Source organism: Oenanthe melanoleuca, chromosome Z, assembly GCF_029582105.1.
Source record: "Oenanthe melanoleuca isolate GR-GAL-2019-014 chromosome Z, OMel1.0, whole genome shotgun sequence".
Classification (NCBI taxonomy): domain Eukaryota; kingdom Metazoa; phylum Chordata; class Aves; order Passeriformes; family Muscicapidae; genus Oenanthe; species Oenanthe melanoleuca.
In genome coordinates, this window is record NC_079362.1 from 54,603,421 (window position 1) to 54,625,344 (window position 21,924).

The 21,924-nt window shown below is 41.8% G+C and overlaps 2 protein-coding genes across 2 annotated transcripts in view; one reads left to right on the forward strand and one right to left on the reverse strand.

Moving 5' to 3' along the window:
• Positions 1-6,313: 6,313 nt before the first annotated feature.
• Positions 6,314-21,924, forward strand: part of THBS4 (thrombospondin 4) — a 38,528-nt gene continuing 22,917 nt past the window's right edge. The window contains exons 1-5 of the mRNA XM_056513167.1: positions 6,314-6,441; positions 10,468-10,671; positions 14,666-14,913; positions 15,973-16,078; positions 21,688-21,770. Coding sequence (XP_056369142.1) covers positions 6,354-6,441; positions 10,468-10,671; positions 14,666-14,913; positions 15,973-16,078; positions 21,688-21,770 — 729 coding nt within the window. The 5' untranslated portion in view covers positions 6,314-6,353. The remainder of the gene's footprint in view (positions 6,442-10,467; positions 10,672-14,665; positions 14,914-15,972; positions 16,079-21,687; positions 21,771-21,924) is intronic.
• SERINC5 (serine incorporator 5) overlaps positions 14,825-21,924 on the reverse strand; it is a 74,150-nt gene continuing 67,050 nt past the window's right edge. The window contains exon 13 of the mRNA XM_056513170.1: positions 14,825-14,895. The gene's annotated coding sequence lies outside the window, so the exon portion shown is untranslated. The remainder of the gene's footprint in view (positions 14,896-21,924) is intronic.

Here is a 21,924-nt window from a genome sequence, read left to right on the forward strand (position 1 = left end):
AACACCGTGTCAACCAGACCGTGGCACCATCGGGTTTTCCGTGAACAGCTCTAGGGAGGGTGACTCCACCACCCCCTGGGCAGCCCATTCCAGTGTCTAATCGCGCTTTAAGTGAGGAAATTCTTCTAAATGTCCAGCGCAAAACTCCCTTGGCACAACTTAAGACTGTGTTCTCATACTACCCCCGTCCCTTCCCAAAAGGACAACCCCCTGCCCGGTTATAGCCTCCTTCCAGGTAGCTGTAGAATCTCTCCTGAGGTGCCTCCTTTCCACCAGACTAAACAAAGTCAGCTCTCAGCCTCTCTCCACAGGACTTGTGCTCCAGAGCCTTTCACAGTTCTGTGCCCTTCTCTGGCCTTGCTGCAGCACCTCTATGTCTTTGAACTGAAAACTACCTCCTCTTGTCCTGTCGCTACTTGCCTGGGAGGAGAGGCCAACCCCTAGCTGGGAACAAGGTCCTTTCAGGTCGTCTGCAGGTGAGGGCCAACCTCTTGGGAAGAGACCTGTGATCCTGTGGCAAAATGCTGCAGCCGTAGTCCTTTGAAAGCTGTAGTCCAGCAGCTGTAGTCCTCTTGAAACTCTTTTGGTACTGTCTGGCTGAGCCCTCACAGCCCTGACACTGTGTACAGAGTTGTGACTTTTCATAGGAGCAAAAAAAAAAAAAAAAATTGTGGTCTCAATCAACTGTGAAGAGCAATAATCAGGAATTTGGCTCTAAAAACAAGGAGCTCTGATCATATGTTGTGAGTTTTGACCAGGTTATAATGATAACCCATTCAGTGTGATTTTAACTGCAGACATTTAGAGGCATCAAGTTGTCAACTGTTTGTTCCAGAGCTTGTGCAGACGTGCCACAGCACATCTAAATGCTAAGTCAGGTTTCCATCCTACCCACAAAAGGAAAAAATGCCACACACTGACTAAAAAAAACACCTCCACTGACCACCCTTATTCTGGTCTTCTATGCATAAAGAGGAAAGTAAGGGTAAAGCTTCGTTTTTCCTTTCACCTTCCCAGATCCACAATTTTAGATTCACATGAAATTTGTGGAAGAAAGTGTCATGATAAAAATTTATGCCACAGATCTACTAGATCATTCTGCTCCATTTTGTGAGGAACGTGGGAGAAGAAATACATGCCCACTTTTTTCCTCAGAAAAACATACCACTGGCAATGGTAACAGAAGCAAATTTTTTTAATTGCTGCATTACATTTTTCCTTCTAAAGACTTATTTAAGATATATATTCTAAGGATATATTTTATATCTCCCTACAGGCACCAGCTAACTTCTCAGTCTGTCCAGGTATTTTGCTTTGGTCCTGTGAACTGACATGCACTGAGATGCAAAGCTCTGAAAGGGAATTGTGGATGCTAGCAGCTGTGATCCCAAAAATCTACTTCTATAAGGACTATTTTACAAAGGAGTCAATACTTACATCAGCCCTGTTTAGTATCTTTGTTGATGACTGGACAAGGGGTTGAGTGCAGCCTCAGTCAGTTCACAGGTGACACCAGGCTGTGTGGGTTATTGATGTGCTGGAGGGCAGGAAGGCTCTGCAGAGGGATCTGCACAGGCTGGATCATGGCTGAGGCCAGTGGTGTGAGGTTCAACAAGGCCAGTGCTGGGTCCTGCCCTTGGGTCACAACAACCCCAGGCAGTTCCACAGAGTGGCTGGAAAGGAGCTGGGGGTGCTGGTGCCAGCAGCTGAACATGAGCCAGCAGTGCCCAGGGGGCCAAGAAGGCCAATGGCATCCTGTCCTGGATCAGCAATGGTGTGGGCAGCAGGAGCAGGGCAGGGATTGTCCCCCTGTCCTGGGCACTGCTGAGGCTACACCTCAAATCCTGTGTTCAGTTTTGGGTTCTTCACTACAGGAAGGTCATTCTGGTGTTGAAGTGAGTCCAGAGAAGGGCAAAGGAGCTGGTGGAGGGTCTGGAGCACAAGTCCTATGAGGCGTGGCTGAGGGAGCTGGGGGTGTTTAGCCTGGAGAAAAGGAGCCTCAGGAGGGACCTTATCTGTCTACAAGTACCTGAAAGGTCACTATAGATGGGTGGGATTCAGTTTTTTCTTCTGAGTAAGAATTATTAGAGTAAGAGAAAATTGCCTCAAGTTGCACTAGAGAAGGTTTGTATTAGACATTATGAAAAATTTCTCCACTGAAAGGGTTGTCAAGCTTTGGAACAAGCTGCCCAGGGAAGTGGTTTGGAGTCACCATTCCTAGAAATGTTGAGGACTCGTTTTAGTGGTGATTATGGTGGTGGTGCTGGGTTGATGGTTAGACTCGAACTTAGAGGCCTTATTTTAAGAAAAACCTAACCATTCTATGAGCTTTTCTGTCATACGGCTTTTCTTAAGACAGGCTGCAAGAAAGCTTAGGAGATAAACAGGGTAGTAAGCTTTGCATTGCCTTCAGGCCCAGTTTATCTCCGTGTTGTTGTGGAGTCTGGAGAAAAGATAAAAAAAGAGGCAATCTCTACTTCCCTCCCCCATGTCAGGAACTTTTTCCTCTTGGTTGCCTACATGGAATTCCTATCAGTGTAAATGAAAAGTTAAGTAGGTGCATTGAAGATGGATATATGACTTGACTTGAAAAAGTGGAGCTTCAATTTGTGTTTTGGAAAAGGAAAGATTCTTTTGAAACCTGTTTTTGAAACTTGAAACCCTTGAAACCAGCCATTCTTTTTCTGAAAATGAAGCAGGATCAAAAACAGGAGTGTTGACATAAATATGAAAGGATGTGTTTCACAGCAGATACTTCACTTGCCTTAAGATTTCTATATCTTAATTGCCATGAATCCTGATTTTTAATCATGCATATAATTCCAAGAAAACAATGAGTCTCCTGGTGCATATTACGAGCAAAACACATAAGGTGAATTAAGCAGCAGGGTTCTTTTCTATTTCCCTTATCCCATTATTTGGAATTTGAACAAGTTATAGACATATCTTAAAGCAAAATCTGTAATGTTTGCAGCTTCTCTGTATTCTGTATGCTTAAACTCTTTATCAAATTACATATACAGGTCAAACATCATAGTGATTGAGGTTTTCTTTCTTCTTCTATATAAAAAATTACAGTCACGTGACTTCCTTACAAAATATTACTGACATGTTGAAAGTTTCTTGGAAACACAATTGATTAATAATGTTTTTATTTTTGCTTCTTATTTAACCTCCAGTAATTTAAGCTGGAATTTGTACTTCAGAGAATACACAAGAGTGAAAAGGCAATTAATTGCAAGTATTCCATTGTTTCCATGGAAAATGTTGGTTAAAAGCTCAAATAGTCCCTTCCAGGTAGCAGATAAACTTTCTACTTTTTGAAATCCCTTAAAGAAGGTTGTGCTTGAGCACAAAATCCCCTTTAGTATGTAACATATTCCAACATAAAATAATAGAATATAAATGAAAACTGGAAAAATTACAGTGATCTTTACATGTACTAAGTTCATCTAAACATGGGCTTAAGCTTCTGTTTATATACATTGTTCCCTTCTGTCATCTTGTGTTGTGCCACATCGGCTGTTTGCCAAACATTGCTTCCATGTGCATTCTTTGTGAGTAAGCACAAAGAATAAGCAGATACAGAGCAAGAATATGGACCTCACAAATCTAACACTAATGAATATATAATACTACAAACAAAATCCTCCTCCTTTAGGACTGGTCAGCACCAGTGTAAGAGACTCCTCTGTATTTAAGTCAGAAGTAAGGAATGGCAGGGTAGAATTACTTTATAATTTTTTGTGTCAGATAGGGAAATTGTTCAAGAAAAAATTTCATATGCTTTGATAAACTCAAACTCAATAAACTCAAAGTACATAATAAATGGCTGCAAATTACTGATGATGTTCCTCTTAGATGAAAGCAAAGCCTTGCTATCCTTTTTTCTCTCTTTTTTTTCTTTTTCTTTTTTTTTTTTTTTTTTTTGCCCAGAACTGTAATGATTTTGCAGAAGTTCACAGTGTTTTTCTGTCATGCACTTAAGTATATGTTTGCAAAAAATGCTCTTTGTTGAGTCAAGGCTTTTCCTTAACAAGCAGTTGAACATCATCAGTGCTGCCCTAGATGCATGTATTAGCCTTGCAGTATCTTTGCTGTCTCCCCATGCTTTAGATTGGGGACAAATTCTGACCTAACACTTCTTTTTGAGGAGCTTATGACACTCAAGGTTCTTCCTATTCTTTTTCCATCTTCTTGCCTCTTGCTTACTCCTTTTAGCCACCCTTTTTTCCCTGCTCCACAGCACTCTGCACCTGATGACCTGTTTTTCTCACTGCTCTGTGTAGCTCTTGGCCAGGCCATTGACACTAGCATATCATCCTGTCACTTCCACTGCAGGGGCAAGGATGTGGGAGGGAAGCTGAGGTGTTTCTTCTTGTGTGGAGACGTATACAAGAGCAGTAGGGTAAGGAGGAGGAATAGCAGCATACTGTGACACAGTGGATATGGCAGAGCATCCTTCTACCTGACAATGGGCAGAGGAAGAAATGGGCAACTTAAGGAGTGGGTCAACACTGCTAAAAAGAATAAGCTAAGAAGTAAGGGTGTGTTGTAGGGAATATGCCATGTGGCGAGGGAAATTAGAAGACAAGTGAATTAAGGCCAGCTGAAGGTATCTGCAAATCTCACTGTGTTGGAGAGCTGCCCACAGCCGTGCTCCATGTGGTGTAAAGCTGCTCGGGCAGCCCCTTTGCAGCACTCGCAGCCCCTGCCCTGCAGCGTGCTGTGTCTTGCCTCACACACAATGAGCCCCGCAAGGGCTGTTCTCTGTGGTGCTCCTTAGATGCATACACCAAGCCTGATGAGACTGAACATTAATCAACACTACTTTGCTCACTTTAACATAAAATTTTCCTTCTATTGTTGCCCTACTTTTTGTGATGTAAATAATAGCAGACAGCTCCAACTTTTCCAACTGAGTGTGGATTGCAAGCTGTGATGCGGCCAAGTAGGGCTTCTTGGATTTCTGACGTGACAGAGGTTCATCAGCAGAGCTGATACATACAGAGATGTACAGGACAAAGAGCTGTGCAGCAGGATGGAAAACTCATAATGTGTTTGGGTTTCTCACTTGCTCCCTTTCTCCTCTACTTTCTTAACATCAGCAGTGAGAAGCTAGAATTTTCTGAAGCACAGGACAAACAATGGGATAATGATCTCCTAAGGGAACACACAGTGCTTAAAATCGTTGAAAGAAAAAGTTTTTTTTTAAATTGACTTTGGCAAAGTTGTTGAGTTCTGGAGATTGCTAAGACAAACAGCCTTTTTCCATAGTCTCTATCTGGTCAGTTTGAGCACTCCCAATGCTTCTGAGCTTTTTAAATGAAACAAAGGAGAAGATTACACATTCCTCAGTTTGCCAGTCAGTCTTCCAGAAACCAAATTTGCCCTAGTCCACAACCTGCAAGGCCTATCTTAGTGACACTCTTCAGTCAGGAAAAGCGGAGTATTTAAATTCCTACCAAGACCAAGTCTATACATAAGAGCACCTCCATTTGTTTTTAATTCAGACATGCATGAGACAGAATCTGTTCTAATACGTGTTAAACCTTAACTGTTGACACTAGACACCTGACTGAAGAGCAGGCAGAGAAACTTTTGAGAGGGCTTTGCTGTATTGTCAGGAGACACAAAGAAATGTGTGGTCACCGTTTGCTGAGCATAGAAAGGGAGGCAAGTGAGGTTTTATAGTAAAATTGTCCCAACCTCAAAGTTAAGCATCCTGCAGTCAGCAGGACGGGGTGAACAAGACTGTGTTATCTTCATACTTCTGGCACTCTTCTACATCCCTCACCAGACTGGTGGTTCTCTGAAGGGCTGCTTGCAACAGCACTGGATTTGCTATCCTTCCTGACCTTACAGAACTCTTACTTGGCTCTTTAAGCAGACCCAATTCACTTTTGGGGCCATCTTCTTGTGACTGGTAGTAAGCATAGCAGCTTATTAACCACTGGACTCCATGAACTTAAAGGTCTTTTCCTACCTTACCAATTCTGTGATACTATGAATTTAAAGCCATTAAACATATTTCAATTTCCAGGGCTCCTCAGAGGGCAGACTGCAGACAGGGTCCCCACAGGTGTTGATTTTGGGAAGGGTTGCCAGGATCTTCTGTTCTGTCCGGGCCACCTCCACCGGTGGCAGTTCCCGGATCGGGTCCCGGCGGCGCGCTGGCTACTCCTGGTCCACCCCAGCGCCCGCCCCCGGGGGGGAGCCCCGGCCAATGGCCCGCCGCCTGCCGCCGGCCGTGCCCGGCCCCGGGGCCGCCCCCGTTAAACGGGGGGCCCGGCGAGCGGCGGCGGCTGTGCCTCGGCGGCTGTGCCTCGCCGCCCTGCCCGGCCCGCGCCGCCATGGGGTGCGAGCGCGGCGCCGCGCTGCTGCTGCTGCCGCTCGCCCTGCAGCTGTGCGCGGGCCGCGCCGCCGCGCCCGCTCCCCGAGGTAAGGGCCCCGCGCCCCCAGGAGCGCGCTCTCCTTGTCCCCCTTCCTTGGGAAGGCTCTGGGCTTGCAGTGTCCCGTCCCCTGTGCTCCGCAGGGAGCCCTGCTGGCAGCGAAAGGGAGCGGCTGTGCAGGTGCCGGGGAGCCGGGGCCGTGGCGGGCAGCGGGAGCCGCGCTGCTCGTGGGGCGCAGAGCCGCGCTGCCCCGCCGGACTAGCGGTGCGGACCGGAGCAGGTCGGGGCAGCCGCTCTCAGCCGCCCCCGTGCAGCCTGCGGAAAGTTTTGTGGGTGTGCTAGTAGGTGCGTGGAGCATCTGAATGGCACTTTTTCGGCTGCCAGCTCTCCTAAAGGAAAAGTGAATTTCTAAGCCGTGAAAACTCTTTGGGAAAGCTCTACTACATAGTAAAGTTGATAGGAAAGCTCGTACTTCTAAACCCAGCATTGCCGTGGCAGTATTCTGCGCATAGTAAGTGAAGAGCTACTGTATTTTAGAGCTCGAGCTAAGTGGGTGGTATCGTTCTGCGGTGGGAACTTGTGACTGGAACCAGCTCGGCTGCAGCAGTAAGAGCAACTTCGTGCTACTCCAAGAGCTTGTGGTTTTCGCTAAATTTTTAGCCCCCTTCACAGCCTTACAGAATAATTTTTAACACTTCAATAGGTTATTACTTAAGCAGATCTAAAAGACAGCCAATCACAACAATACAGCTGCATTTCCAAAAGCCTTTGTTGAAGACCTTTATGGTGTGAAAACATTTCAGAAAAGTGTTGTAATGACAAGTTGCGTATTACCGAATTTAAAAAAAGAGCCAGACTTCTAAACTTGTCAGGGGCAGTGGCCGATGAAAAACTCCACTCTCAACGAGGGATGCTTTCAGCTTCTTGGGGATCAGTGGGAAATTGTTATGGTAAGGGTTAGGATTTCACTCCAGATGTCTAAGCCAATAATAATTACCTTGAAAAGTGCTGAACAGTAGTGGAGCAATGTTTATACCTACGGTTATGATTAGGTGTGGCCAGATAATAGCCTTGGGAGGTCTTAAAAAGCTGGTGTGATACGACAACAGAGTTAGAGGAAAGAAAGGGTGTTTTAAGTTCCATCCTCTGCAGTCTTCCATGCCTCTTCATCCTAGCACTTTCTGTCAGTCTTCTAGTTCCATCTGAAAAGCTAGCCTTGATTGATTTGGGCAGATTTCCAAAGTGTGGTTTGTCACTGTCTCAACATTTGTCTAGGAAGGTGAATAGCTTTATTCTAAAAACCATGGAAGGAAGGTGGAGGAGAGAATTCCTGCTCTGTCTCATGAGCAGGGTCACTTTAGCCCAGTGGGTATGCACACTCGTGCTTGAAGGCATGAAGGCATGTCGGAGTTTTCAGTCTATTGCATGGATTAAAACCAGCTGCTTGTGCCTTTCAGCTTTGGCAGTCCTATTCTATACATTTGCTTTCAAGTCTGTCTTTCCAGGGAGAGGAACACAAGGTTCTTCAAAAAATGAAATTTGAAATCTTTGTGGATCTTTTTTTCCTTGTTCCTCCCAAACAAATAATTGTCTCAATAATGGCTAGAACTGTCTCTCTCTGCCAGCTCTGCTGGAGATGTAAAATGGATTTTCATAACCCCCACATTCTTCTGCTAGCTGCACTTGCTAGCATGTGTGTAAGTTGTGCTTAAGGATGGATCTGATCATGTAGTGCATTCACATGCTGGTCAGTGAAGATATTCCAGGAAAGAGTTTGATAACATAGCACTGAGGGATCTGACTGAGACACTGTGCTTTGTGGAATACAATTGCCAAACCAATTTGACTATTAATTTAAATATGCAAATTACAAATATTTCAATAACTGTTTTCTATAATGTTAGACAGATGTTTCACAGTGTTTAGTCTTTACTTTTGTAATACTTTTAAGTGACTCTAACACAGATTAATGGGTATCACAGGAATTGGTAGAAATTCAGCCAATAGATTTAGAACTGAACAAAGTGTATAGTGTATTTCATGCTCTCAAAGTCTTTGGTATTGTATTGCATTGCTCCAGCTGACAAACACAGCTGTATTTTATGAATGGCTATTCCTTGTAAAATGCTGTTGTAGAGAGTAGAGAGCTGCATTTTAATCTCTTGCATGGGCAGTTGCTTTTCTCTCTCTGCACTAAATGTGATGAAGTACCTAGCCTTTCGCTTCTGCTTTCCATGTCACTGGTTTCAGTGGGAGCAGTGGTTGTTCTGGGATGCTGTAAATCTGAACTAAATGAAAGAGAAGTCTTTTGACCAGGTCCACCTAACATATATGTTTCTTAGTTGTCTGACAGCAGTGTTATTAGTGCACGCAAATCAAGGGCTTGTCATGTGTCCTGAAAATTCTTTGTAGAGTCATGAGATCCTTAGACCCCATACAAGTTTAGACTTCAGAGAGGATTTCAATGAATTCATGAAATGAAGGAAAAAAGGTCTTATTTTTTTTCTCTTTTTTGGAAGTAATATTGGTGTCTAAATGAATGGATGCTTCAGAATTAGTGACGGGAGCATCACAAACCCACACTCTAGTATAAGGGAACAGGGTTTCCCACATATCTGTGGGAAGGTCTGCGTGCCCATGTTGGTTGTTCTTTGAGGGTTCTTCAGTCTTTTTCTGTGTGTAGCATATGGAAACACTGGAATGGTAGGATGACCTCATCACCTTATAGACAACAACAGCTTTGAGGTTGTGCTGCGTAGACAAGGCTCATCTGCAAAGGTCCACCAGTGTTTTTTCTGCCTGAAAAACTAAACTAAAAAGTACAACCACCAGCTTGAATAAAGCTGAGGCACAATGTGCTGTCATTTGCTTTCGCTGTCTGCCTGGTGTTACAGCTCTTCTCTGGTGACAGCTCTACAGTAGTGTTCTGGTGTGGGAGAAAAATATGGCCCAGCCATGGTAGGACTCTGGAGTGCCAGTGGTATGCAATGGCTCTTATATTTAAATAACACTTGTGCATAAAAATTTATCAGACTTTACTGCCACGGTATAATATATATACTGCTTTAATTGCACTGGGTTGGAATAGGAGACAATCAAGAAACCTAATGGAAACTCCTATTGAGTTTGGAGATGTCATGGATTTAGGAACATTGAGGAAAACCCCAGTTTGTTGTTTCAGTGCCATAAGGGACCTAGGGAATATACATATGTGTAAAATCATAGACTCATTGCTGATGCATTATGGAAAAACTAAAATAAAAATTTGAAACAGCTTTCACTATGCCTTCAGGGTTTGTGGGTTTTAATTTGTTTTGTTCTGTTTTCTTTTTGTCAGGCCTGTATTTCTTTGTTTTCTATGCCAGAAGGGAAAGATGAGTCTTAGTTTATAATATATATTCCGAAAAGTCAGTGAAGTGAGAAGAAGGTTGTGAATATTGTATTGCTTACCTGTCTTTGTGGCATTTTAATCGGTGCTTCGCAAATGCTATCAAGGGATAAGCACTCTAGAAATATGTCTGAAAATTTCAATGCTGAATCCTTATCTAATTGACATGTGAACACAAACATCTGAATTTATGAAAGCAGAAATAGGTAAAAAAGCTTTCTGTTGAGGTGAATCCTCAGAAAAGAAGAACTTTTAAGATCTACCTAAAAATATCTGAGTCCCTCAATTTGAAGACTAGATATTTCTATGTTAGTAACTTATCTATAATTCCTTTGAAAAACAAAAGTTGCTAAAACAGTATCAGTTACAACAAATTGTAGATATTTTGATAGAATAATGGAATAGCTGTATCTGGCAGGCACCATCTAGTCCAAACTCCTTGCATTTGTGGGGGCATGTTTCACTAGGCCAGATTGCTTAAGATATCCCTTCCAGTGCCGGGGTTTGAACTTCATGATCTTTACAAGTGATATTTACAAGTGAACATTATCATGTTGATAATTTTTTTTTTTTTAATTTTGGGTAGGAAGAGTGTACAGTCTCCAATATGTGGCTTCAAATCACATTGTTCTTTGGTCATGATTGCATTTAATTTGCTGTTGAAATCTGCCTTTTCTTTTCCCCCAGTTTTTGATCTTCTTCCTTATTCCAACAAGCGAGTGGTACTGAACTTCTTGCAACAAGCATTTGGGGATCCTTTGCTGAATGAAGTGTACTTGCTCTCAACATTTAAATTACAGCCAAAGAGCACAGCCACTGTTTTTGGCCTATATTCATCAGCTGACAACAGCAAGTATTTTGAATTTACGGTAATGGGAAGGATGAGTAAAGGTGAGTAGTTTGGAATGTGTATGGTAGAACTGGTGTTGGATCCATAGTTACTGGTGTGTAACAGATGAATGTTGACAACTGTGTGATTAACCTTTGTGCTTGAGTCATTCCTGTTGCATGCTGTCACTTTTCACATCCACTCTCACTCCTTCATCTCTTTCCTTCATCTCCTGGATGCTGCTCTCTCCTGGCCAGTGGGAGCTGTCCTGACAATCAGCTGGTATCTTGACTCAGCTTCAGCGCTTATCCTGAGGAATGCTTCAGAAAGGAGGAAAAAACCATGGAGTATGGAGAAAGGAATCAATTTGATTTGGTCTTTTTTTTTTTTTTCCTTTTTCCCCTAGGAACAATCACTGGTTCTTATTACTCAGGAATTTGAGGGACACACGCACATGCTGCCTCATGCATATGAAAGGCAGGTTCTTGTTCCGCTGACCCTGGAGGTTAGATGTGACTATGCAAGACAAATGTTCCCGGCACTTACATGATCTGTTGGGTGAAATAAACTATTCTTTATTTACTGGAATTAGTTAATCAGGAGTCACAGTAAGAATTGCAGCAGTTTTAGAAATAGTGTTTCATTGATCTGTAAACCACATCTAGGATATACTACAATTTTAAGGTTCAGGTAAAAATTGTTGATTTATGTATATTATTATTGCTGCATTGACTTCACCACTGCTATAGTAATTTGCTACTTAGTAATTAGCTGAATCGAATATACTGTGAAATTCTACTGAGAAATTTCAATTTGTATGTAGGGAAATTATTCAATATGCTGCAAAAGAAGAAAAAGATGCCTTGTTGTTGGGGAATGAGTTAGATAAAACATTGGTAGTTTTATCAGGTCTGCCAAAATCCTTCTGAGGTAAGAGAATAAGAGCTGTGTGTATTTTGGGAATGGGTAATACATGCTAACACAGCCTCATCAAAAGTGTCGTACGATTCCTAAATTTCTTAATTGCTAAATAAATTATAGATTACACATGCTCGCTCAACCTCTCGCACATGCACAATTATGTGTAAATGTTGTAATACATATAGGAGCACATGTGTATGCACAAATGTGTCTATATACCTGCAAGTTTGAACATATCAAACTGATTTTCAAGAATATCTGCATATCTGATGGCTGCTGACAGTCTCTTAATTCTGTTAAAGTGTTTCTGGTGGAATGTTACATGGTTTCTTTTGGTTTTGTCTTTAGTAGGTTGGTGTTTGAGAAGCATCTTTGTGACAGGACAAAAGCAATAGTGGCATATGTATAGGCAGCATGAAGCAACTTGTCCTATTGGTAGCAAGTGTTGAGTAGACAGGGACATCTGTAACCTATCTGATGGAAAAGATTGACCGTCAGGTTGATGTTAAGAATTGGCCAAAGAGAGGGAGGCTTTTTGCAGCAAGACTGTTCACTGGATCTCTTTGCTTCCTTATTACTTCAGAGTATCCTGTTTAAGGCATATGGCAGTGAGCAAGTGGTAGGCAGTGTTTTCACATGTGATTTCTCTGGAAGTGTTAGGGATCCCATATGGTTACTTCATACAGTATGTTAAACTGCATCCAGGACATTCATATGTCAGCTGCAAGTATGGAGTGTGTGAGTTGTGTATGATCCTCTCAAGACTGAGCATCATCACTTAAGTGGTGAACCAATGTTGGCACCTTAGCAAAATGCAGGGTCTTAATATCAGTGATTTTGAAAGAATGAATAATACTTTCTCTGCATGGTATTTCTAGTTATGCACCCAAATCTGATCTAGAGGAGCTCAAATCAGGCCTTAGTTACACTTTAAAATGTCACATTTAAGAGTTTTGTTCCCAATGGTTGCCTCATATTCTGGTTTTATTGTGGTATAACTGATAGTAACATGTTTATAACACCTAAAGGTTTTTGAAAGCACAGGTCTGAATTACTGACTTGACAGGTAAACTTATGGCAGACAATTGTGCCTTTCAGAGACAGCATGAGACATGGATTTCCTACCCTTTTTTGAATTATTCCTTTATGGAGCAGTTAGTGCACAGAAGTGTTGCAGTTAAATAATTCTGTGAAGCAGCTCCTGTTTTAATTGAAAATTTAAGCAGTTTACTCTCATGAGTAAAATATTCAAGTAGCAAATGTACTGCAGGGGCTTGGATGAATTAAATCTTAGAGTTGGAGGCTGTGATCCAAGAAAATCTCTCTTCTACTCTAGTTTACCAGATGAATATTTGGCTTTGCCTGAGGATAGAATACTTGATCCTTCTTCCAAGCCTGATTGCTCCTTGTCCTGGAATGATTCTGGCAGGGTCTGTTCTGGGCCCTGCCTCCATCTCCTCTTTCTTTCTCTAGGCCACTGTTGTTTTTGGTCACTCTGAATGCAGGGCCCAGATCCGAAGATCTTACTTTTATATGACCAGGTGTGCATAACAGTCACATAAATGAAATGCCTGCAGTGTACTCTGTCTTGCTGTATCTTTGAGTTTGCCAAGAAATGCTGCCTTTTAGTGAGTTACTGGTGACCTCATGCACCTTGTGGAAATCTCAGCTCTGGCAGTGTTTAGACATAGACAGTAGTAAAAACATTCCTGATATTGATCACAGCTGCTGAGGCTCTAGCACTAGTGTAGACTTCAAAGATGGAGACATACCCTGCCCCATTTATGCTGTTATAAATCTGGGGTTTTTTTAATCATTAGACTAAGGAATTAGAAAAATTTTAGGGAGCATGTGTGCTGTAGGTTGGGAGGTCGCCAACAAAACACATACAGCATCAAAGAAATTATATTAGTAGTGGAAAGATGGGAAGATAGTTGATGGTTTCAGTACGTAGCTGTTATTAGACCCAAAGCTAGTAGGAGCTTTTACCTCCACTATATCCACAATTTTTGGTTGACTTAGTGTGAGACCATTTGTGAGCTCTTTCTTGATGCAACTGCAGCAGCCATCTGTGAATTTCAGACTTTAGCAAGAGCTGGCACATAAATATTTAGATGCCTGGTATCTGTGCTTGATTCCTCATGCACATAACTGTTAAAATCCAGAAATAAGAGACTGTCAGCTGGTGGTCAGTGAGATCTTTGAAACAAGGTCTGTCTGATATCGCAGGGAGTTATTCCTATAATTACAGATGTGTTCAGCTCGTTGCTTCTACAGATATGCAGTTGGACAGCCAGGGAGAGATTTTGTGGAGAGAACTAGCTAGAGCTCTGGCTCACAGATTCTAGCTTACTTATCCAATTTCCTTAGGAAGGATACTTCTTTCAATGTTACTCAGAAGATATTTATTGTATGAGTATTTGTCTGCTGTTGGTTTTGGTTTGGTTTTTTTTTTAATGGTGCATTTAACTTAATGAAATGAGAATTTTTATCAGGTAGGTTGGTCACTAATACTTTTAAAAAGAGCTGAGAGAAAGTTTAGTCATATCTAGGACTGGACTATGCCTTTTTGCATTATACTTTGATTTTACTGTGTGTTTGTTACAGAGAAGTGCAGATTATTGGTTTGGAAACATGCTTCCTTTGGTTTTTAATTGTGCATTTGGATACACTCTTAGATGGCTCCACTGTATGTGGTATGTATCACTGAAATTTATTTTCTAGTAGTACACTTCTGCTACAGAGTATTTCTGGGTCTATCGGAGATGTGTGTACCAAAGTGCTGACTGCAGGCTGCCTGCTACACCCTGTAACTTAACCACTTGCCTTTTAGCACATTGTGGCCTGTAAAGTGACTTTGGTCAAGCCGTTCAGAGACGCCTGGACAAAGCAGAGGAAAACTCAGCACAGGCAGCAGAGCTTTACAAACAGAGGGTCACACAAGCGTCCTGCTAGTGCTGCTTTGAGAGTCAACGTCCCATTTATTATTACCGTTGTGTCTGCATATGGGATGCATTTACAAAAGCGGACATGTGGAAAAATACCAGAGCAATTGCAGACTTCCACAGGATGCTCCTTGATCCGCCTTGGGTTATCTGCTACCCTCTGATAGTCCTTCTGTGTATTTTGTCCTAGCGGTGTTGCGCTATCTGAAGAGTGATGGAAGGCTGAATTCCGTGATCTTTAGCAACATCCAGCTGGCTGATGGGAAACCCCATGCTGTCATCTTGTGGTTGAGTGGCCTGCAGCAGGGATTGAGCACGATAGAGTTGTATCTGGACTGCCTGCAAGTAGGTGCCATTGAGGACTTGCCAAAACCATTTTCAACGCTGTCTCAGAAGATGGTGGCAGCTGAGTTGCGCACTCTGCAGGAGAAGCCACAGGTGAGCATGCAAACTGGGAACAGGCTGAGGACTTAGAGGAATCACCAGTAATCCTCTGGGTCACTGAGTTCAAACCTCAGTCCTCACAGCAGCCAATCTCTATACGGTAATACTTTAATATTAAGTATTACTTAATACTGAAATAAATGAAATAGAAGCTCTCTATGGTGCAGGTGAAATCTTAGCCCACATGAACCCTGTAATAATTATGCCATTTGTTTTAAACACAATTTTTACCTTTTTAAATAAAATCCATAAAACTACCATCTTCACTTCAATCTAGTGGTTTTTTGGGGAGCAGACTTTTTGTAAGCACTTAGCTAATGCAGTAAGGGTGGCTTTTCACTGGCTTCTTACAGCTGTTCTGTATGAGCAATGCTTGTCTGTCTATGTGACTTTCCTCTTCATGATGCCAAGAGACTGAAAAAGACAAAAGCAAGGGGGGGTCTCCCTTTGATGCCAGAGTGAAACCCTCATCTGTTTGACTGCAATAGCTTTTCTTCCTCTGTCTGCCAACTAGCTTCCTGTCATCTCCGTATCAGCAGTCTGAGATAAACAGTGTCATCCACAGCATCTTCCATCATCATTAATCATAAATACTTACTAGAACGTGCAAAGGCATTCTGTGTCCCCAAGGTTGCCCACTTCCTTTGTTTCATTACAGGCTTGAAAGTGAGCCTGTCTTTATGGAGAATGACTGAGGTGCCCATATTCCTGACATGTATATATGTACCTGTTTGAGAGGGGAGGGAAAAAAGATGGCTTTGAATGCACTTAAATCATATGCCACAGAAATATGTGAACTTCCTAGTATGTGAGATCATATGACTTGGAACAGTAAAAAAAAAATGTTTGTAATAAAACCACAGCAAGGCTCTGCAAGGCAAAGATTAGAGATTTTATACACTTCAAGTGGTCCTGAAGGAAATAGTGTAGAGCTCCTGTATGCGTAGGAAATGTACTCCCTCTTTTAAAATAATTAATTTACTTTGTCTGATATTTCATTTTTTTCCCATTGTTGTGCCAGAATTGTGAGCTCTGTTCTTTTTGTGAGCCTAGGATACACTAGATGAGCTAAAGCTGGTAATTGGAGGAACCCTTGCCGAAGTGGGAAACCTGCAGGATTGTTTTCTTCAACAAATTGAGCCTGTACCTCAGTACACTGGTAAGGCCTGTGACTGGGAGTTAAAATTATTCCTAATGATTAGCAAGGAAGCTAATGTGATGAACACTGAAAAGGTGAAGAAGTCTATCGACAAGTAATAACAATTATTTGACTAAATTATATCTATGACAATTTCCTGTAAATTTTTTAGAAGTAACTGTGGAGAGAAATGGTGATAAAGCAATGAATTGTTGTTTTAGTGAAAGACAAGTCTGTAGCGATTCAAAGAGGTTTCTTAGCCTAATTTGGAAGGCAAATTTTTGTGATGATGATCTGCTTGTGTCAGCTAAATATTTTAAGTATTCAAATTGCAAAGAATTGCAGATGGAAAGTAGTGCTAAATGGGGTACATTGCTACAGGCTGTATGAAAGGCAGATGAATGGAGTAGCAAGACCTACCCATGTACTTATCCACACTGGCAGTATTTATTCTTTTGTTGAGCACTGGACTGTCACCCAGAGGGGAAGAGCAAAGTGTGAAGAAGCTCGAAGGAGACTGAAGAAAATGTTTTTGCTGTGGCTACAGAGCCCATATGTCAGTTTGATAAAAGCCATCACAGAGTAGCCACTAGTCCTGCCACAGTTTAGCCAACTTTTTGTCACCTGCTGAAGGGCAGGTGATTTAAAAGCAATTTCTTTTCTGCCTGTGCTGAGCATTGTGGAGACTGAGCTGGAAAGAGGGAGAAAGGGAAGGAGCCAAGGCTACTGGTATCCCTGAAGGGCCTCAGGGGCTTAATGCAATCCCCTGTGTTAAGTGAGGGTGCTTCCCAGCCTCTGGACACAGAAAACCTGTGCTAGACTGTCCCACCTGTAGTCATTCTAGTGCCTGTCCATCTGCCTTTCTGCTGCAGGTGTGAGGTCGAAGAGTAGGTTCACACTGTGCATGTAATGTGTTAATATGATAACCATACATGAAAGAAACTCAGTACAAGTTTTGAAGTAGGATCCATGATAAGTTCTCTCTCTTGTACCCTTTCCTGTCCCCCCTGCCAAACCTAACCCTGCAGCATTGCTAGTTTTGATAAGAGCAGAGACAAGATACAGAACTGTTATAAGAGCATCCTGGGTATGTCACATGAATGTAGGCATCAGTGGTGTGTAGTGGTAACAAAATCCAGTCTACCTTTTAGCTGTGTAAATCCTGAGTTCCATATACTTCTATTTCCTGGCTTCTTAACATAAATACACTTAGATAAAAAATTAATTTTATCCTCAGAGCTCTCTCTTTTTCACTAAATCAACAGGTATTTGAACATGGAACAGAAGGGTAATTCAGTGTTTGCTTCTGCAAAAACTGGCAGCTCTGTGAGTTTCCAAATTATAAACTTGCAGCTTTCTCATTTGCAACTTTTTGCTCTCTAATCAATAATGCAAATGGTAATATACAAACAGATAGTCTCTCCATGGCTGCCTCTACCTGGCTTAGACTCTCAAAATCAATTGCTTTTAACTTTCAAGTGGAATTAGTATCATTAATAGTAGTAGTAGTAGTAGTAGTAATAAACTACTCACATAAATACATTCTAAGTCTACATAGTCAAATCCACCAAAAGAAAAGGTCGGTGTTCCAACAGCAATTTTAACTTATCAGATAATGAGAATTTTGCCTACTGCCAGGAAAAGCTGGAATGCAAATGCTCAGCTGTATAGGGGGGTGAGACCTACTATCTTGGTAAAAATGTGTGCTTTCATATTAACTGGAAAATCCTTGGGAGTGCTTTGGACCTGAATAATTGTATGTGGAATTGACTGTGTGCCTTCCTGCTCATTGCTTTGGCAGCAGCATCCCTTCCATGTTCAGTCTTTGAGGCTGAGGCACCTAAGCAGTGGGATGAGATTATCTTGATCAGACATAGGCTGAAGATGTATATTTGGATTTTTGTGTTTTGTAAGAAAATAGAATGCAAGGTGCACTAGGTTTGGTACATGAGATTAGTACGCTGTATGTGATCATCATCACAAAATCATTCTGGTCAGAAGGGATCTTTGAAGGTGTTCTAGTTCATGGAGGGTACCTGAACCTCACAAAGTATTGAAAAAAATTAGCTATATTGCACCAGGCTAAAGGATGTTTTAACCAAGTTGCTATTAGAGACAGTATATCAATATAGACCCATGGGCAAGAGCATAATGAAATGGAGTCTTAGTGTGGCTTTCTCTGAATGCTTCACTGTTCTCCAGTTCATGGTATTCAGAGCTCTTGACTCAGAGGTGATGTCTTTGTGGTTTGTATTCAATATATGTTTTGTCTGTGAATCTGTCCTGTCAGTTTTGAATACATGGCCAAAAATGTCTCCTAACAAGTAATTTATCACGTATGTGAGGAATATTTCCTTATGTTTACTTGGAACCTGCCCCTTCCTAAATCCACATATAACCTGTATGTACAGCTTCTTTGATGAAAGATTATAGGCTGCTCAGAAATGTTTTTTCTTGTCAGCCATCATCTATACTATAATCATGGTTTACTCTCTGGACAAGAAACCACAATCTTCCAGAGCTCAAGAAGTTGGACAATGTTCTCATCCCCATGGTGTGATTCTTGGGATTCTCCCATGCAGGGCCAGGATTTGACCTGATAATCCTTGAGTCCCTTCCAACTCAGGCTATTCTGTGATTCTATGGGGTATCATTCTCTTTGAATGACAATTCAGGATTTGAATGACAGACAGCAGCAAGTGTGTTGCTTGAGCCAGAGAGCTGTTGTTTCCAAGACAGGTAGAAGCAATATCTATGAAGTGTTCCACTATGGCTAGTGTTTGTGCATGCCTGGGCCAATTGGCTGTACAATGAAACTGGTTGCCTGCTCTAAATCCAAGGTCCTGTATTTGGGCAGGTTGCCTAGAGAAGCTATGGATGCCTTATCAGGAAATGCTGAAGGCCAGCTAGATGAAATTTTGAGCATTCTGGTCTAGCAAAACATATCCCTGCCATGGCAAGGAGGTAGGACTAGATGATCTTCCAAGGTTTTTTCAATCCAAATTTCTATGATTCCATACTGCAATGTCCCGGCAAGAGAAAGATGAGGACTTCAGTTCCTTGTTGGTCAGTAATACTTCAGAGCAGTCTCTGAACTAATTTGTTACTGTGAAAGCCATTCTGTTAAGCATATTGTTAATGACTCAAGAATAAAGAGCTATGGAGTAGCTGAACTGGAGTTATTAGATATTAGGGGTATAAGAGAGAGAGGCTGCATGGAAGGGCCAGATAACTGTATAGCTCAGGCTGGTACCTTTTGCTTCCCTGCTTTCTCTTGGATCTACTATATTGTGAACTGACAGCGTTCTTAAAGGCATGTCTGAGTACTTATCCCTAAACACTGGTTATTCTGCTGCAAGTGGGGCCTGCTGTTGGAATTCCTTTTAATGGAAGAGTCAAAAAAACAAAACCAGCTGTATTCAGTGGTTTCTGCTCTGCTGTCAAAATTTACACACAGGACTTGTAGTTCATGACAGTTTAACCTGTTTAGTCCACTTTAATGTTCAGTATTCTGCAAAACTTAGCTACAGAATAGATCTGGTTTTGATTTAGATGCTAGCCGACAAACACCATCTGAAGTATTTGGAATTTTTGGAATATTTCAATCAATAATGTCTACATGAGTCTTTGTTTTAGAAATAAAACAAGAACAGACCCCAGCATCTGGCCTGACAGCCTGTGTGCCAGGTTCCACTATGGGATTCTAAAACATCCATGGTATTATGTCCTGCTGTTGTCAGCCAAATAACAATATGGTTAGGACTAGAACAGAGACAGGCTCTGGAACAGGTGATTCCTGACTCTTTAAACTTGTTCAGTGTTTTGATGAGAAAATATGAAATGAAGTAAACCTAGTATGTGAGAAGTTGGCCAGTTCCCACTAGAAGGCTTGGAAACAGTTAGACATGCTTTGAAGTACAAAACAATGAGGTAACCATTAAGAGAAGCATTTTTCATATAAGCTTTCAGTACTCACAAAAATAACATGTGAATAAGCCTCCCTGAAGCTATCAGGCATAAGATCAAAATATCCTGCCTGCCTAGATTGTGAAAGAGCATATATTTGTGAAGTTTGTTTTTAGATACAGACTTAGAGAAGGAAACAGATATCTTATTCTTGAGAGGTACCAATTCAGAAGCGACTACAAGCTACTGTGCTAAACATGCTCTGTTTCTTCTCTGTCACTGTTTCATCTCCTGTGAAGATCTTGGGTTTGATCTGGTCCTTCCCTATTGCTCATTACAGATGTAACTTTTGGTCTTGTTTTTAATTTGTTACTTTGTATTGAAACTTTTGGTGTTAGTGTGTTGAGTTGATGTTTGTGAGTCCATACAAAGTCTGCACCTGTCTGAAGCAAATGCAGCCATGAAACTTGTGTACGGTGTGATAAGCTGCCTTTGAGAAGAAAAGCTAAGTGATTGTCACAATTACTAAAAACACTGTTTTGTCAGAGCAGGAACTGTTAATGTGTTCTCAGAGCTCCACAGTGAGCTTGCTCAGAAAGCTGGGTAACTTCACTTTGAAAAATATGTATGAATCAGTTGTGGTTACACCTGTGCTGTGCCTCCAGAACTAGGGAAGTAATCAACCCTCTGTACTTAGGATTGGTAAGGCCACACCTCAAATCCTGTGTTCAGTTTTGGGCCCCTCACCTTAAAAATGAGATTGAGGTGCTGGAGTGTGTCCAGTGAAGGACAACAAGGCTGGTGAAAGGACCAGAAAATTGTCATATGAGGAACAGCCAAGGGAGCTGGGTTTGTTCAGTCTTGAGAAGAGGAGGCTCAGGGGAACTTCATTGTTTTCTACATGAAAGTTGGGTATAGCCAGGTGAGCATCAATCTCTTTTGCCATGACTGCAATTGGAGACAATGGGAAATGGCCTTAACCTGAGACAGGGGAGATTCAGCTTAGATATTAGAAATATTTTTCATTTTTAGGGTGGTCAGGCATTGGAATAGATTGCCCAGGGAGGTGGTGGAATTACCTGGAGGTGTTCTGGTGGTATCTGAATCTGGTGCTGAGGTGATGGTTTAGTGGTTTAGGGGTCACAGTGGTAGTGTTGGGTGGATGGTTAGACTGTATGATCTTGAAGGTTTCTTTGAACGTTGATGATTCTATGACTCTGATTCTAGGACATGGAGTGCACTTACACAAGGTGTCTTCCCACTGCATGCACATATGCTTTATGGCCTCACCTTGCCCTCCTGCCCCAAATAAGTTATCAAAAATACCCAGTTCTGAAATCCTGAGGTTTCACTTAGGGTTACTGGTCTCAGGCCTGGGAGGAACCAATAGCACTGGTGGAGTTGGTTGCCTAGGAGAGCCTTAATGCTGGTAATGGTAAAAGAATTGTGATATTATTTTTCTCTCTGTGGAGAGCTTCCTGCTTTCCCTATTACTGTGGTGTATGAGGAGTTCAGTCCAGAAAAGCCTTGAGTTCATGAAAATCACACTATAAAATTTGAGATGAATATTGTGTTTGCTCTGATGGTTTCTGCAGAGCTTGTATAACAGTAGTGTCTGCCCTCCATGGCTCTTCACGGGGTGTCTATCTTATATCTCAGAAATTTCCATGACAAATAAACAAGAGATATGTTGTGTGTTCTTTTTTATTGCTGTTTCCCTGCAGGTGATTTTAATAGGCAGCTGATGGGTCAAATGATGCAGATGAACCAAATACTGGGAGAGGTGAAAGACCTTCTTAGACAACAGGTACTGTATAGGGTTTTGGTGTGAAATATCCCAATTTTGCCCCTTTGATAGAGTCAGCACAGACTTCAGGTAAGCAGTAAACTCCTGTATAGAGTTATTGCCTTGGAGGCATGATACAATTGAGAAGAAATTACCATATAGGTCCTGGTCCCTT